Below are 16855 nucleotides of genomic sequence, written 5' to 3'. Positions count from 1 at the left end.
GAGCCTTTGTTGTTGCATTAGAAATGACTAGCTTTCAAGGAATCTTGCTGTTATGGTTTGGATCTGGAATGTTCCCCAAAGGCTAATATGTTAAAGACTTTTGATCCCCAGTGCACCTACATTCAGAGGAAGGGATTTTAAGAAGTGATTGGATGGCAAGTGCTCTAACCTCATCAATGAATTAATCCAACAGGGGATTCATATTTGATGGCATTATTGGGAAGTGGTAGAAACTGTAGGCAATGGGCCCCATTTGGAGGAAGTAGGTGACAGAGGTGTGCCCTGTAAGACAATATCCTGTCCTCAGCCCCTTTCTCTCTGTCTGCTTTCTGGCGGCCATAAAATGAACAAATTTCTATGCCATGCACTTGGACTATGATATTCTGCCTCTCTTCAGGTCAAGTGAAGTATTATGGAAAATAATATTCCTACAAGACAGCTCCCCAAGAAAAATGAAGGGACAGTGTAGCTTGGGAGGTGGGAGGGGAAATTGGCCAAACATTAAACCTCTCCCAGTAAATCCTTTCCTAATAACAATGGACCCTAAAGGAAAGGGGCTGATATTGAATGCTGGGCCCTGAACTTTGACCTTCCCCCATCACAATTTAGTCCTAAATGGAGGCACAACAAATATTGAAACTCTGGGGAAAAAAATGGCTATACATATGTATATTTTAGTTGTAGGTTGACACAATACCTTTATTTTATTTATATGTGGTGCTAAGGCTCAAACCTAGTGTCTGTTGCTATGATTCGAAATTACAAACTAAAATCATGAGATCATCAACAGAGGGGGAAATGCGTCAAAACAACCCTTACCTGGGTACAAAGTAAAGAATGGTTACTAATATCCACACAATCATTGTTCACATGGTACATTGTTTAGGAGAAATAGGAATCAAAAGAGAGCAATTTTTCATTACATAAGAATTGTCATTTTGTATTGCCAAACATGTCACGTTAAGTAACTGATGATGGGTACAGAGGCGGGGTGTTCCCATGGGAGAAGCTTATTTCCTACATAATATGATGTCTCAGAGCAAAACGGAGTCTGTCCAGTCATTTTCCCCATAGTCTGGCCTATAACATTCCCATGGAGCCAGATCTGTTAGCCCACCACACCTCTCAAACTTTTAAAAATTGTTGAGGATTCCAAGGTGCTTTCTTTATATGGGTTGTGTCAACATTTATTGTACCAAAATTAAAACAAAAACTTTAATAATATTCATTAATATATTTTAAGTTAACAATAAAAATCTATTACACGATGACATTAAGTACTTTCTTATTTAAAACATAGCTATAGTTTCTGAAATGAAAATTACCGAGGGGCATCTGCTCTTTATTTTTTCCCCCAATCTCATGGGCATGGCTTCATGGAAGGCAGCTGGATTCTCTTCTCTGCTTCTGCAGGTCAATCTGTTGTAACATATTTGGTTGAAATATAGTCTTACGGGAGGCAGTTGGAAAAGGGAGGATCACATGGACCTCAGAAGTTCTCTGAACACATTCTAAAAACAGCAGTCCTGGAGGAGTAGTTGCTGCAGCAATAGCAATGATCTCTGCTGAAGAGCCCTAGTTCTCCAGGACTCCCAGGCCCTAATATTAGGACCGAAGCCCAGGTTCTCAATCTCCTGACCTCCACCTCTTCCACTTAAACTGCATAATTCAACAATGAATAAAACAGCTTGAGCAATAAGATTGGATAAGAGGCAGTGCCTGGGAAAATATGTTGGTTTTAGGTTAAAGGGAATGGATTTGACCTCCTAGAACAGGGATGAGGAAAAGAAAACACATCATGCATTTTAATGAGGAGAGATAAGTCAATAAGGTATAGTTCAGTGGTAGAGTGCTTTCCTAGCATGCCTGAGTTCCTGGGTTAGATCCCCAGCACCACCCTAGGAAAAAGAAAAAAGAATAAGAAAATTTGTGTACAAGTTTGCCCATGCACATCTTTTTAGTTCTCTTAAGTATACACCAAGGAATGGAAATTGTTGGATCGTTAATAACTCCATTTAACATTTTGAGGAACAGACAAACTATTTCCAAAATTGCATGATTTTCAAAACACACAAATGAAGGATGAAAGTTCTAATTTTGCCACATTCTTACCAAAACCTATTATTCTCTGTCTTTTTTAAAATCTAGCTAGCCTACCAGATATGAAGTGGTCTCTCACTGCAGTTTTTAATTTACATTTTCTTAATAACTAATACTGTTGAGCATCTTTTCCTGTGCTTATTGGCCATATGCATATCTTTGAAGAAATGTCCATCCAAATGCCTATTTTTAAATTGGATTATTTATCATTTTATTATTGAGTGGTAGAATTTATTATATATTCTGGATATCAGATATATAGTAATTTCTCCCATTCTGGGTTCTATCCTTAACTCTAAACGTCGGACAAATTACTTCCCTTTCCTCATCTGGAAAATGATCTTGTTCAGAAGACTCTACAATTTATAGTTTGGGGTGCACACACACTGGAGAGCAACTGTAATGGAGTATAAGACACCAAGGAATTTATGGAACTGATCTAAAATTGTCAAAGATTTGTGGTGTAAGCAGAATCTTACTTTTCCATGGTTAAGGTCTGAAGAGGAAAAAATAACCAATATTAGGTGAGCAAATGGAAATTTTGATACTTTTGAGAACCTGGTGGCAATGACGTTGCTGTAATCCAAATAGCGTTTCTGTCAAAGTAATCGGGTTGAGTGGATTTTGGAGAGATAAATTATGCTTGACCATTGGAACCTGTAAACTGAGCATGTGACTTAACAACAAGCCTTCGATACTGATTTTTTAAATAAAGAAAACAAGTTAGTCAACTTACAAGCCAGTGTTTATTTCATGACTTCTAGTTTTTGATGGTTCAAAAATCATTAATTCACAGAATTCAACTCAGTTTCCTGCTGCCAATATTTTTTTTTACCAGACTCTGTTTAGTTCCACTTCCTACCAGTCTGTTAGTTTCCTCAAAACAAAAAAATCAGGATGAGCATGATGGTGCATCCTTATAATTCAAATGACTCCTGAGGCTGAGGCAGGAGGATCACAGGTCAAGGCCAGCGTTGGCAACTTAGACTCTCAAAACAAAAAATAAAAAAGGCTGGGGTGTAGCTCAATGACAAAGAACTCTTCTGGTATGTGCAAGGTTTTAGGTTTGATCTCCAGCACTACAAAAAAAAAAGTACTTTCTTCTTTTGATTTTTTTCTTGTATGTGTGTGTGCGCACCACATGCAGAAAGTACTAGGGATTGAAATCAGGGCTTCATGCATGTTAGGCAAGTGCTCTACCACTGAGCTATATCACCAACCCAGTTGTGTTATTTTAAAATTTACCTTAAATAATTTTGAAAACCTAAATTTTCTTTATTTTTCAAATTAGATGTGTAACTGGATGACAGGACTCATTTGTTCTATTTCATTTTAACTTTTTGTCGTCCTGGTGATAGAACACAGGGCCTTAAGCAAGCTAGGCAAGCACAGTACCACTGAGCTACATATATCCCCAGCCTGAAAACCTAAATTTTTTCTTTCTTTCTACTTTCCTTCCTTCCTTCCTTCCTCCCTCCCTCCCTCCCTCCCTCCCTCCTGCCTGCCCTTCCCTTCTCCTCCCCATCCCTCCCTTCTCCCCTTCTTTCCCTTACTTTCCTTTTTTTTTTTGTACTGGGGATTGAACCTGGGGGTGTTTTTTACCACCAAGCTATATCCGCAGCCCTTTTTATTTTTAATTTTGAGATAGGGTCTTGTTCATTTGCTTAGGCCCTTGCTCAATTGCTGGGTCTGGCCTCAAACTTGTGATCTTCCTGCCTCAATCTTCTGAGTGTCTGGTATTACAGGCATGCATCACCATGCCTGATGCCAAGCTTGAAATTTAATCTCAAAACAGTCATAAGGAAAAAATAAAAAAAGAAAAAAAAGAAAAGAAAGTTAAGAATAATCTGAAACCACTGACAGTTGCAATGGACATAGCATTTACTGTCCCTAAGTCACTCCATGATGAATTTGAGAGAACAGAAGATGATAAATAGCACTTCTATTACTGAAATGACTGAATCAATAAATGTTGCAATTTAAAATCTGTAGCAAACTGCACAAAACAAAACTTTGCGTTTTTAACAGTTTCCTGACCAAAAAATGGTAAGGGATTTTGCTCCTGAAACCAGTTTAAAAACCAATCATGTATATCTAATAAGAGTGTAGTCTACAGAATATATAAAGAACACTTATAGTTCAACAACAACAAAAATATAAACAATCCAATTAAAATGGGAAAGGATTTGTCTTAGTCTATTTAGGTTACTATTTAAAAATGCTGATAAGCGGATGATGACACATAATGGGGGGTGGGAGGGGAGCAAGAATGGAGGAAGGAGGGACTGTATAGAGGGAAAAGAGGGGTGGGAGGGGTGGGGGGAGGAAAAAATAACAGAATAAATCAAACACCATTTCCCTATGTAGATGTATGATTACACAAATGGTATGCCTCTACTTCATGTACAAACAGAAACAACATGTATCCCATTTGTTTACAATAAAAATAAATTAAAAAAAAATGCTGGGCTGTGATTGTGACTCAGTGGTACAGCACTTTCCTAGCACACATGAGGCACTGGGTTCCATCTTCACCACATAAAAATAAATAAAATAAAGGTGTTGTGTCTAATTACAACAAAAAAAAATTTTTTAAATGCCATAGACAAAGTGGTTTATAAACAACAAACATTAATTTATCACATAGGATCAAAGCACCAGCAGATTCAGTGTTTGGTAGAAGCCCTAATACCTTACAGATAGTCCAACTGTCTTTTCACTATAACTTATATTGTGCAAGAAGGCAAGGGATTTTTCTAGGATCTCTCTCATTTTTCTTTTTAAAAACTGTATTTCATTAAAATGTAAACAAAACATGTACTGAAAGTCTTACTAAATTTACTTTATCTGAAACATTTTTATATGGAGGACAAAAACATACAGGAGTTCAAGTAATGTTTTATTTAACTTAATTAATAATTAATTAATTAATTTTTGGTACCAGGGATTGAACTCAGGGGCACTCAACCACTAAGCCATATCCCCCGCTCATTTTTAATTTATTCTGAAACAGGATCTCACTAAGTTGCTTAGGGCCTCCATAAATTACTGAGGCTAGTTTTGAACTTGTGATCCTCCTGCCTTAGCCTCCCCATCTGCTGCAAATACAGGCATGTGCCACCTCACCTGGCTAATTTATACTATTTAAAAATATTCTTCTTTCCTTCATAAAATTTCTTCATCGAAAGACAAAAATTTTTTTTTCTTTTATGCTGCATAAATGCTAGATACAAACTTATTTCCTTCTCAACTCCTATGAAGAGGGAGGCACAAATATTCAAAGTACCTTTCAATGACACAAGCAAAAAGTTGTCTCCTTCAGATACAAATAGAAGTCTCCATTCATGCCTCTTATAATTAATCCTCATGCCAGGTCACTTCTTTCCTTTTCATTTTCTACTCCCCTTTCCTTGCTGAAGACTTTGGTGTGTGATATGTGTCTGGCTAGTACATTTATTTTTTTAAGGGTTAAATATCATTTCTGGCATTGGGTGAAATAGATTTTGACATCCCAAATCACCTATCCCTATCCCCTTCTTTTTTTTTTGGTACTGGAGTTTGTACCCCAGGGTGCTCTACCACTAAGGTACATTCCCAGCACTTTTTCTTTTCTGTTGGGACAGGGTCTTGCTAAATTGCTGAGGCTGACCTTGAGCTTGCCATCCTCTAGCCCCAGCTTCCTGAGCCACTGATATTATAGTAGTGCACCACTGTGCCCAGCTTAAAATTTTTTGAGACAGAGTCACTAGATATTGTTGAAGCTGGCCTTGAACCTGGCACCCTTACCTCATCTTTCTAACTTGGGTTAACAAGTGTGTGATAGAGCTCCCATCACCTTCATACATTTAAATAAAATGCAAAAGTGCTGTATATTGTACTTTTTAATTTTATAGGTAAACTGATGACTTCCTATTATAAAGATGAAGTTTCTTGCTTTTTCTTTTTTCTTTCTTTTTTTTTTTTTCTTTCTTTTTGGTTCTGGGGATCAAACTCAGGGCCCTGCCCATGCTAAGCATGAGCTCTACCACTGAGCTACTGAGCTATACCCCCAATCTGAATATGAGGTTTCTTAGCTCTGTTGTTATCCAGAATTCCATCTATAGATATTTAGATATTTAGATATTCTCCTTCTCTATCTTCCTAGTATAGTTATGTCACAAGTTTGGATTCTCTTCATATTTGTGTATACATATAATGAGTTGTACCATGAGGATTCTCTTTCTTATACTTTTCTTTTGAATTACCCTGCTTTTTTGCTTGACTTCATTTTTCATTTACCCAACATTTATTTATCCCCAAGCTCTGCCAGAGGAGTACATCTGTTCTCAAGACCTTCAAACATCTTTGTCTTTGGAATCTCCCCGGCCTCTGACCTTCTCAGAATCATCCATCCTCCACTGCATTCTGAGCTGTCTGTTCTGAGTCACCTGTCCAGCTATTCTACAAAGATCACCTGTCACCCTTAAAAACCCAGCAATCTTTTCACTTGTCTCCTGAGTGGACTCATAATTCCAAGCCTTTCCCTATCTTGGTTTGCTCTCTCCAGTGAAGCACTTTTTCCAGTAGCTTCCCTAGAAAGATTGCATGGGGGTAAATTTCTTTTAAATATTTTGTTTGAAATATTTTTATTATATCCTTATGCTTGATCCATAATTTAGGAGGAAACAGACTTCTAAGTTGGAATTCATTTGACCTTGGAATTTTGAACTCATCATTCAATTATCCTGTAGCTTCAAGCTGAAATATGAATGTTTTGTGTGTGACCTTGTTTTCCCTAGAAAGATTTTAATAACCACCTTTTTTTTTAAATTAAATTTCTCATTGTAGGCCTATTTTCAACCCCCATGCTAAGTACACAGTGAGCCATTTCAACCTGCAGGTTCATGTTCTTCATGTACTATACCCCTGACACTCTGAGTTCTTAATTAGAGGGTGTTATAATTTGGGTCTTGAATGTCCCCCAAAGGCCCATCTGTTGAAGGCTTGTTCCCCAGCCTGTGGCACTACTGGGAGAGGGCAGAGCCTTTAGAGGGCAGGGTCAAGTGAAAGGAAATTTGGTCATTGGGGTATGTTCTTTAAGAGGATAATGGACCCCAGCCTCTTGCTGTCTCTCTTTTTGCTTCCCAGGCACCTTGAGGTGAACGAGCCTCCTCCAGGATACACTCTTGCCGTAATATACTGTGCTGCCACAGACCCTAAGGAACAGGACAAACAACCACGGACTGAAACCTCTCAAACCATGAGCCAAAATAAACCTTTCTTCCTTATCAGTTGATATTCTCAGGTATTTTGTAACAGTGATGGAAGGCTGACTAATACAGAGGGGCCTCTTAAATTTTTTTAACTGTTTATTCTTTTTAGTTCTACATGAAAGCATGTACTTTTGACATATCCTACACACATGGAATGTAACTTCCCATTTTTGTGGTTGCACATGAGGTGGAGTTACACTGGTCATGTATTCATATAGGAATGTATGTCCAGTTCATTCTATTGCCTTTTCCATTCCCATCGCTCCCCCCACTTAATTTTTTTCTTCTGCTGGTTATATATCCTAAATTTCTTTTATTCCTGTTTGTTTGTTTGATCCTCAAAAATTTGCTGATTCTTTTTTTTTTAATGATATAACCATTTTTATACCTTTATTTATTTTTACGTGATGCTAAGGATTGACCCCGGTACCTCTAATGTGCTAGGCAAGCACTTCCACTGATCTTCAGCCCCTGCCCCACAAAGCTGCTATCTTGCCTAACTGCTTGCACTTTAGGATAGAGCAATAAGAGATTGACAGTAGGCTCTATGTCATGGCAGGAATATGGGCTATTGGAAGTCATTAAGGGATGATCTATCTGACTTGGATGTATTTATTTATTTTTTATTTTTTTGGTACCAGTACTTAACCACTGAGCAATATCCTCAGCCCTTTTTTGTTATTTTATCTAGAGACAGGATCTTGCTGAGTTGCTTAGGACCTTGCCGAGTTGCTCTGGCTGGCTTTGAACTCTCAATCCTCCTGGCTCAGCCTCTCAAGCCTCTGGGATTACAGACATGTGCCACTGGGCCTGGTAGGGCTGTATCTTAAAGAACAATAAAATTAAAGAACATAATAAATTAAAGAAATATGGATGTCAGTATTTAAACTAATTACATCATATGTACTTGTACATGTTAGGAATAACTATAATAAGCTAACTTACTAGTTATGCTATAATATCATCCTCTTCTTTCTCCTGAAACTCAAAAGTTAATGACATCACTTAAGAGATAGCATTTACAGCAATGAGTCATATTTGGCTGCAAGTCATAATCAATATCTGAAATAAACTTGGCAAAATATCAACATCTGAACCTCTCTCTGATGGTGGCTGTGCTTATTCTTCAGCTCTGTAAACCAAATATTCTTTTGGTCTTTCCCTGTTGAATTTTTTTAAATAGTGTAACTTGCCAGGCATGGTGGGACACATCTATAATCCTAGCGACTTGGGAGGCTGAGACAGGAGGATTACAAGTTTGAGGCCAGCCTTAGTGCCTTAGCAAGACCCTGTCTCAAAATAAAAAATTAAAATTAAAAAGGGTGGGGCTACAAAAATAAAATAAAATAAAAGGTATAACTAAGGAAATACCAGTTTCATCTTCTTGTACAAACCTTAAACCTTTTTTATTTTCTTTTCCTTTCTTCCTCTCCACCCCTGTGCCCCAGTATTGGAGATTGAATCCAGGGTACTCTACTACTGAACTACATCCCGAGTCCTTTTTGGTTTTTATTTTGAGACAGGATCTCTAAATGACCTAGGCTGGTCTTGAATTTGCATTCCTCCTGCTTCAGTCTACCAAATTGCTGGAATTGCATGGCACCAAGCACAAACCTTAAATTTTCAAGAAAGAAATAAGGACATGGTTTAGATAATTCAGGCTATGTCCATTTGATGATTTTGTATGAATCCTATATTTTCTTGGATGTTTTAAGGACATAAACATGTCCCCCAAACCCTTAGGAAGAATTGACAGAAAATCATTGGCCAACTCCCATTTTTAATTTTATGTTTTGGGGTTATAAACTAAAAACAAAACAAAACCAAAAAACCCTCTCTATACAATCTCAGACTTAAAAATCACAAGCATTTCTCTAAAACAACTATTCATTTTGTACCCTTCTACTATCACATAGTTGAAAGAACCCTAGCATCTGATATTCTACTTTATCATATCACTCTAAATTCAAATACTGTTAAAACTGGGGCGCTGCAGTATTTTGTAAAAATGAAATATGCTATTCTCCTTATGGAATTTTAGCTGACTAGAAAGGAGGATTGAATTGACTATCCTGGGACCTGAAAAATAAATGAGATTGACAGAGTTTCAATCTAAGGAAAACTTAATTTATTTTAAACTTCTTGGCAGTAATTTCCTCTTATTTTCTGGAGATGTCAAGTGAAATATCCAAAGATAACTATAACAATTAAGTCAATAGATTTCCATGTTTTGCACTGAACAAGGGTAGGAAGGTCAGTTTTTGTATTAGGGATTCACAGGCAAGCAAAAATCACCTTAATTATTTTGGGATTCTTTTGTGTTAAAGAAATAGAATATTGCCAGGCACAGTGAAGCATGCCTGTAATCCAAGTGACTTGGGAGCCTGAGGCAAAAGAATTCCAAGTTCAAGGCCAGCCTCAGCAATTTAGTGAGGCCTTCAACAATTTAGTGAGATCATGTCTTAAAACACAAAAGGATTTGGGGATGTGGCTCAGTGGTTAAGCCCCCTACGTTCAATCCCTAGTACCAATAATAAATAAATAATAAAGTTCAAAATATATAAATATATAAATAAACTCAACTCTGGCTGGGGATGTAACTCAGTTGTAAAGTGCCCGTGGGTTCAATCACCAGTTAAAAAGAAAAGAAAAATGTGTCAATATTCTACAGAGTACATTGTATCATACACACAAAAATAGCATGAAGTTAGTTTTGGTTTTTCTTTTTTTTTTCTTCTCCTGTGCTGGGATAAAACCCAGGTTGTTGTATTTGCAAGAGCCCTACCATTATGCCACATCTCCAGCCAGAGGTTGTTTTTGCTGGTTTGATCTAGAGTAGGGTATTAGCATGACTGGTTCTGGTGAAGGCCTTCCTTAGATTGTAGACTGCCAACTAGGGGATGGCCTGGGTGTCCCAAGTTTTACAAGAAGCTTAAATCATGAGAAAGACAATAACTCTCCTGAATCACAAAAAAAATTCTGCAACAAGAGTTTTGTTTAAATTCCATGCTCTGAAAATTTAAGGTAGGGGAGATGAAATAAAGATTATGATGATATTAAAAAATAAAAAGATAATGCTGGGCGTGGTAGAACACACCTATAATCCTGGTGATTTAGGAGGCTGAGACAGAGGGATTGAGCTCAAAGCCAGCAATTTAGCAAGACCTTGTCTCAAAATAAAACATAAAAAGGGCTGGGGCTGTGGCTCAGTGGGTAAGCGCCTCTGGGTTCAATCCCTGGTGCCAAAAAAAGAAAAAAAAAAAAAGATATCATGGTCAATGGAAAAATTACAAAATGCCAATGATGTGCCATAAAAGGATTATACATGGGGATGGGATAATGGGTGAGGGATTAAAAATTTCAGATGAGCATGGAGCACACCTGTAATCCCAGCCACTCAGGAGACTGAGGCGGGAGAATAGAAAGTTCAAGGCCAGCCTCAGCAATTTAGCGAGGCTCTGAGCAACTTAGCAAAACCCTGCCTCAAAATAAAAAATAAAAAAGGCTGGAGATGTTGCTCAGTGGTTAAGCACCCCTGGGCTCAATCACTGGTACCTGAAAAAAAAAAAAAAAAAAAAAAAAAAAAAAAAGGGCCTAGATGACTTCAAGAGCATACAGTTATATTTTACCTCCTCCTTCACTCTTTGGCCAGATTCTCTTCTACAAAGTTCAACCTGCACAGACTTGCTGTACCCCTTAGGAGAGTTTAAGAAATAAGCATGTGGTAAAAAATTACTGCAACTTCTGAAAGATGTTAAGTATAGGCATAATGAAGACTTTCATTTCAACCTATGGCAATAATGCTTAATAAACATTTTGTCACCATAAAATTTATAATTATTGTAAAATTTGTGCATACTTGGCTTTTTAACACAAACTTTGTTGTTTAAATTAAATGGTTCAAAGTGAGTTTATCATAAGTTTTATGATCAATGCTTAAATGTTAGGGAAATAATTGTTAAACATTTTGATTTCCTGGTTGTGTTCAATGTTAAAATAATGTTATTTCATGATTGGAAAGAAACATAATTGAGAATTAAGCAAAATATAAGTAGGATTATATGTTATTTTCATGTAGGTATCTCTCAGACAGGCATTGAATATCTAAAGTAATAGTAGGTAGAGGATTGGAAATAAAGTCACTGTGGTGGGGGAGCTGGAAAAGAGAAAGATATTCAAGGTAGAGAGAAGGGGAGAAAAAAGAAACTAAATTTAAGTCTTGCAGACACCAATGGATAAAATCCAGTTGTCACTCATGATTAAATGTATTAAAAGTTTTATATAGTTATTAGAAGGCATTACTCTAGATATTCAGTTGTCCAACTTTATTATCAATCATAGGGCATTTGTTTTATTTTAGGCACTAAATCTTTTACAACCTCAAAACTGAAAAAGAGGCTGAAAAAGAGGCTTTGAAGATACAGAGAAGTGTAAGTTCTTTCTTTTTTGTTGTTGTTGTAATCTTGGGATCCAAAACAGGGCGGGGGGGGGGGGGACTTGCTGGGCAAGTACTCTACTGCTGGGCTACAGCTCCACCAGCCCTTGTGGTCTTCTAATAACCTACACGTAAAACACATATTATGGTTGATGTTAAAACGCTAGTCTTGCCAGACCTACAGTTAAAAGTTCTGCTAAGTTACTGAATGATCATTGACAAGTTCTTTAGCCTCTGAGCCTCAGTTTCTTCTTCTGTAAAATGGGGATAAAACACAGCACCTATTCATTAGGGTTGTTGTTTCAAATGAGATTACTTAAAGAACAGTTCCTGGGGCATAAAGTGTTTGCTAATTGAAGGGCACAATTCTTTTGTGTTAGCGCTGTGGGGGAAATAATGAAAAATCTCTCTCAATGCGCAGCTAACAAAATAAACTATGTTGCAGAGCTGTTTCGCTTTCTCCCTTTGAGATCCAAAGCCATTCTTTTGTTGCCTCTTGAAGCATCAGGCACGGTGTTTGATCCCAAAGTATCACAGTCCTTTAAGTATGAAGGCAGTAAAAAATCCAAAGTCCATTTATGGAGAACTTTAATCAATAAATCTTTTAATTCTTATGCGGTCACCAGCGCTAACAAGCAGCGTTGCTGAATGGAGTGAGTGAAATTTTATAGTGTTCTTCGAAATCATTCTTTTAAAATGATAATGCTCTTATGTTGGGCTTGAAATAAAACGAATATTTCCCCAAGGTCAGGAGCTGAGAAAGCACCAGTGGCCTTGATGTTTTCCAATTCCTCCGCTGCCCGGTTCTGTCCCACATCCCCACACCCACCCAATTCAGCCCCCACCTCTCAGCGCCCAGCCCAGCGACGCGCGGAAAGAGCCAGGGAAGGGTGGGGGGGAAGGTGGGGCCAAAACCTAACTTCATTGTTCGCGGGACTGACTCTTCCCCAAAGAGCCCGTTGGCAGCGCCTGCGCACTGCGCGCTCTTTGTGCCGGGCTGCAGCAAGCGGCTTGTTTGTGTGTTCCTCTCCCTGAAGCGGTAGAGGCGGGGCCTGAGAGGCGTGGCCTGCCCCGTCGCATTCAGATTGGATTTCCGCAGGGAGGTGGGCGGGTGCAGGGCGGAGCTTCGGATAACAACACTCGGAACCCGGGCTGGGGCTATTTGTTGCTGCGCCGCCTCCGCCCGAGTCATAGTCCGCGCTCTTCTGTGGCTCTTTTAGCAGCAGCAGCCGCCGACGCCCTGTGATCACTGCCTTCACTTCCTCTTTTTCTTCTTCCTGCCAAGCTGCCTGCCTCCTGGCGCTATGACTGTCGTCTCTGTCCCGCAGCGGGAGCCGCTCCTCCTGGGCGGCCGTCTTGCTCCGCTTGGCTTTTCCACCCGCGGTTACTTTGGGGCCCTCCCGATGGTGACTACGGCACCGCCGCCTTTACCCCGGATCCCAGACCCCCGGGCACTGCCTCCAACCCTTTTCCTCCCTCACTTCCTAGGGGGAGACGGCCCCTGTCTGACTCCCCAGCCTCGCGCTCCAGCAGCTCTGCCCAATTGTAGCGTGGCCGCTGCGGGAGGCACCCCGCGCGCAGCGCCGAAGAAGCGGCGAAAAAAGAAGGTGCGAGCCAGCCCCGGGGGGCAGCTACCCAGTCGCTTCCACCAGTACCAGCAGCACCGGCCGAACCTGGAGGGCGGCCAGAGCCCGGCGACTGGTCGAAGCGGAGCGCAGGAGGTCCCGGGCCCGGCCACCGTCTCGGTCTCGGATCCTGCAGCCGCAACCCGAACTGAGGAAGCGATCCGCGTCTCTGGGCCGCTGCGGCCCGCGGCATCCGGCCAACCCCCGCTGAGAAAAGAGGTGAGGACTGCGAGGCGGGTCTGGGGGGCCGTTGGCGGGCTCTCGGGCTTGGGCCGGGCTCTGAGGGGGTCGGGAGGGTGGGGGCAGGGCGAGGGGCGGCTGTTTACTCGGGAGGGAAGTTTCCGTGACGCCCGCTTGGTCTTGCTGGGGGAAGGGGGGAAGGGGAGGCATGCGCTGGCTTTGCTTATTGGTTCGCGGGAGCCAGCCAATGAGAGGAGCGGCTGCGCCCCAGCAACAGCCCGATTTAGAAGGCTGGCGACGTTCCAGGGGGTTTCGGCGTTCTGGGCGCGCGCGGTGGTGGGGGAGGGTAGGGGCCCGCGGGAGGGCTGACGTCAGCGCGCGCTACGTGCCGAGCGCTCCGGCGCTCATGAAGGTGGTGGGGCCGGGTTGGGGTGGCCAGGGAAGGGGTGGGGCCCGCTTTGGGTTTCCACCGGCTCTAACCCCCTGCGTGGGCGCTGGACTGGGCTACAGGCGGCTCGATTTCGTTAGGCTGGCTTTTTGCCGAGATGTGGGACACCCAGCTCAACTGGGGCTTCGCTTACCGCGGGTCTGACCTACTTTGTCGGACTTTTAAAGTTTCAAAGTTCGAAAGAACGACCTTCGTTTTTTCTTTCTTTGAAGAGGTAAATTTTGTGGGCTAGTCTTAATGTTGACTGAATATATTGTTCAGCAACTCTCATTGTGCACTATGCTGAACTTTACGAATGGCGGGTAGTTTTACTTGTCCAGAAAAAGTATTCACTAGCAGTTGAATTGACGTTATGTTGACCTAGTGTCATGATGTTTGATTTGGATAAAATGGATGAAAATTCATGCGGGATTAAATGTCTAAAGTGATTTGTAATTTTAGCAAATTAAAACGTGTAATTTCAGTGACTTTCATAATTACGTGGAAACTGGTTCTTGCCCTTGGTTGTCGGATGTTGGACTGAGATTTAGAGTTCATCTAGCTTGTGCCTTTGGAAAAAGTTACTAACTTTAAATTATCTTCTCAGATTCCAAGTTTTAATATACGATGACTTGAAATATTAGTGGTAATATTAAAGAGCATTTTGTAGTTTGCTGACCAGTACGATTCCTTTCTTCCAAACGGATATTCAAACGGGGAAGTTTTGCTGGCAGTTATCTCACTGACATGGAATGTTACCTTGTACTCCCTGGTTTGCTTTTGGGTGCTACAAAGCATGTTACAAGTATTGGAAGGGCTATGATCTAATTACACTCACATCTTTTTTAACTTTTGCCTTCGCATCTTACTGTAAGGTCCACTTAAGGTAGGAAAGTATTGGATTGAATGAAACGAATTCTTGCAACAAATGTTAAAAAAAAAAAAAAAAAGGCGGGGGCAGACTGGAAACATTTTTCTGGCAAACATTTGGAAGAGAGCTCATTACAGTTGTAGCTAGATGGACTGGAGGTTAGTTTGAATTTAGATATTTTAGCACTTGCTAAGGTTGCATACTGGTTACACCGGTGATTAATTGCATAATTTTTAGTGGCAAACATTTAAGAGGTATATTTGGACATCCAGTAATAAGTGCAACAAGTTAAAAAGTAATCAAACAGTGAACTAAAAGTCTAGGGGGAAACATTTTAGAAGGAAATATGTAAAATATATATAATGTGAGTTTTATAAATGATTTTTATTTGAAAACTATATTCATTTTTGTGTTCCTTATCTTTGTAGGTTTTAAAATCAAAGATGGGAAAATCGGAGAAAATTGCCTTTCCCCACGGCCAGCTTGTTCATGGTATACACTTGTGTGAACAACCAAAGATAAACAGACAGAAAAGCAAATATCACTTGCCACTAACCAAGATCACCTCTGCAAAAAAGAATGAAAATAACTTTTGGCAGGATTCGGTTTCGCCTGATAGAATCCAGAAGCAGGAAAAAAAGCCTTTTAAAAATACTGAGAACATTAAAAATATGCATTTGAAGAAATCAGCATTTCTAACTGAAGTGAGCCAAAAGGAAAATTATGCTGGGGCAAAGTTTAGTGATCCACCTTCTCCTAGTGTTCTTCCAAAGCCTCCTAGTCACTGGATGGGAAGCACTGTTGAAAATTCCAACCAAAATAGGGAGCTTATGGCAGTACACTTAAAAACGCTCCTAAAAGTTCAAACTTAGATTTCAGATTTCAGTATGTATGTAAAACAGTTTTCCCCAAATTTCTGGACGCTAAAAGAAAATTGGTACAGAAATGGAAATTTGCCTTGTTGCAACCTACAGGTGCAAAAGATGAGCTTAAAAAGTTACAAACAGCTTGTATTATATTTTATATTTTGTAAATACTGTATACCATGTATTATGTGTATATTGTTCATACTTGAGAGGTACATTATAGTTTTGTTATGAAAGTATGTATTTTGCCCTGCCAGCATGGTAGGTGTTTTGTATATATACAGTGGAGAAATTTTAAGTGTGTGCTAAGGCACATGGAAGACTGATTTATTTGCACAAGGTACTGAGATTTTTTTTTTCAAGAAACAGCTCAAATCTCAAAGTGAAGATCTAAATGTGAAGTTTACTAATGCACTACTGAAGTTTAAATCTGTGGCACAATCATTGTAAACATGGGTTTTGTCTGTGTTTCCCAGAATTGGTTTCTGCCTTCTGTCTGTAATTACTGGAAAATTATTCCCATTTTGCCAAATTTAATTTCTGAGTTTTGGTATATAAGTCATTCAAATTTAAAATGCCTCTTAATTTTAATGCCAACAAAATTGGTTGTAATCAAATTTTAAAGTAATAATAATAATAATTTGGCCCCCCCTTTTAAACTAGTCTTGACTCTTTATGTGTGACTGTGTGATTATGTTGTGATTGGATTTTAACTTTCCATTTTTACTGACTGACTTTATGCTAATTATCCATCTTACAAATTTTTAGAATTTAACTGTAATTTAACACTTCTAAGAGTTCCCCACCTCACTAGTGGAAATGGGTATGTTAGTATATAACTTGAAATATATTATTATGAGTGGGGTTTTTTTTTTTTTGTTTGTTTGTTTAGTTTTGTTTTTTTTGTATTGGGGATTTAACCTGGTACTTTACCACTGTTGTGCATCCCCACCCCTTACCCCCATTTTTAAAAATTTTGAGATAGGACCTCACTCAGTTGCTTAGGGCCTTGCTGAATTCAGGGTGGTTTGGAACTTACAGTATTCTTCCTCAGACTTCTGTCTCTGAAATTTTAGGTGTGTGAATGGTTTTATAAAGT

The 16855-nt window shown here is 39.6% G+C and overlaps 1 protein-coding gene across 1 annotated transcript; it reads left to right on the top strand.

Moving 5' to 3' along the window:
• The first annotated feature begins 12944 nt into the window (after positions 1–12944).
• Pnrc1 (proline rich nuclear receptor coactivator 1) lies at positions 12945–16411 on the top strand. Its single transcript, XM_047559332.1, has 2 exons — positions 12945–13631; positions 15319–16411. Exons 1-2 carry the CDS (start codon positions 13092–13094, stop codon positions 15760–15762), a joined length of 984 nt encoding a protein of 327 aa, XP_047415288.1. The 5' UTR covers positions 12945–13091; the 3' UTR covers positions 15763–16411.
• Positions 16412–16855: the final 444 nt, after the last annotated feature.

The sequence above is a fragment of the Sciurus carolinensis genome, chromosome 7, assembly GCF_902686445.1.
Source record: "Sciurus carolinensis chromosome 7, mSciCar1.2, whole genome shotgun sequence".
NCBI lineage: Eukaryota > Metazoa > Chordata > Mammalia > Rodentia > Sciuridae > Sciurus > Sciurus carolinensis.
The sequence above is the reverse complement of the archived record's forward strand: the minus strand, read 5'-3'. Positions and strand labels throughout refer to the sequence as shown.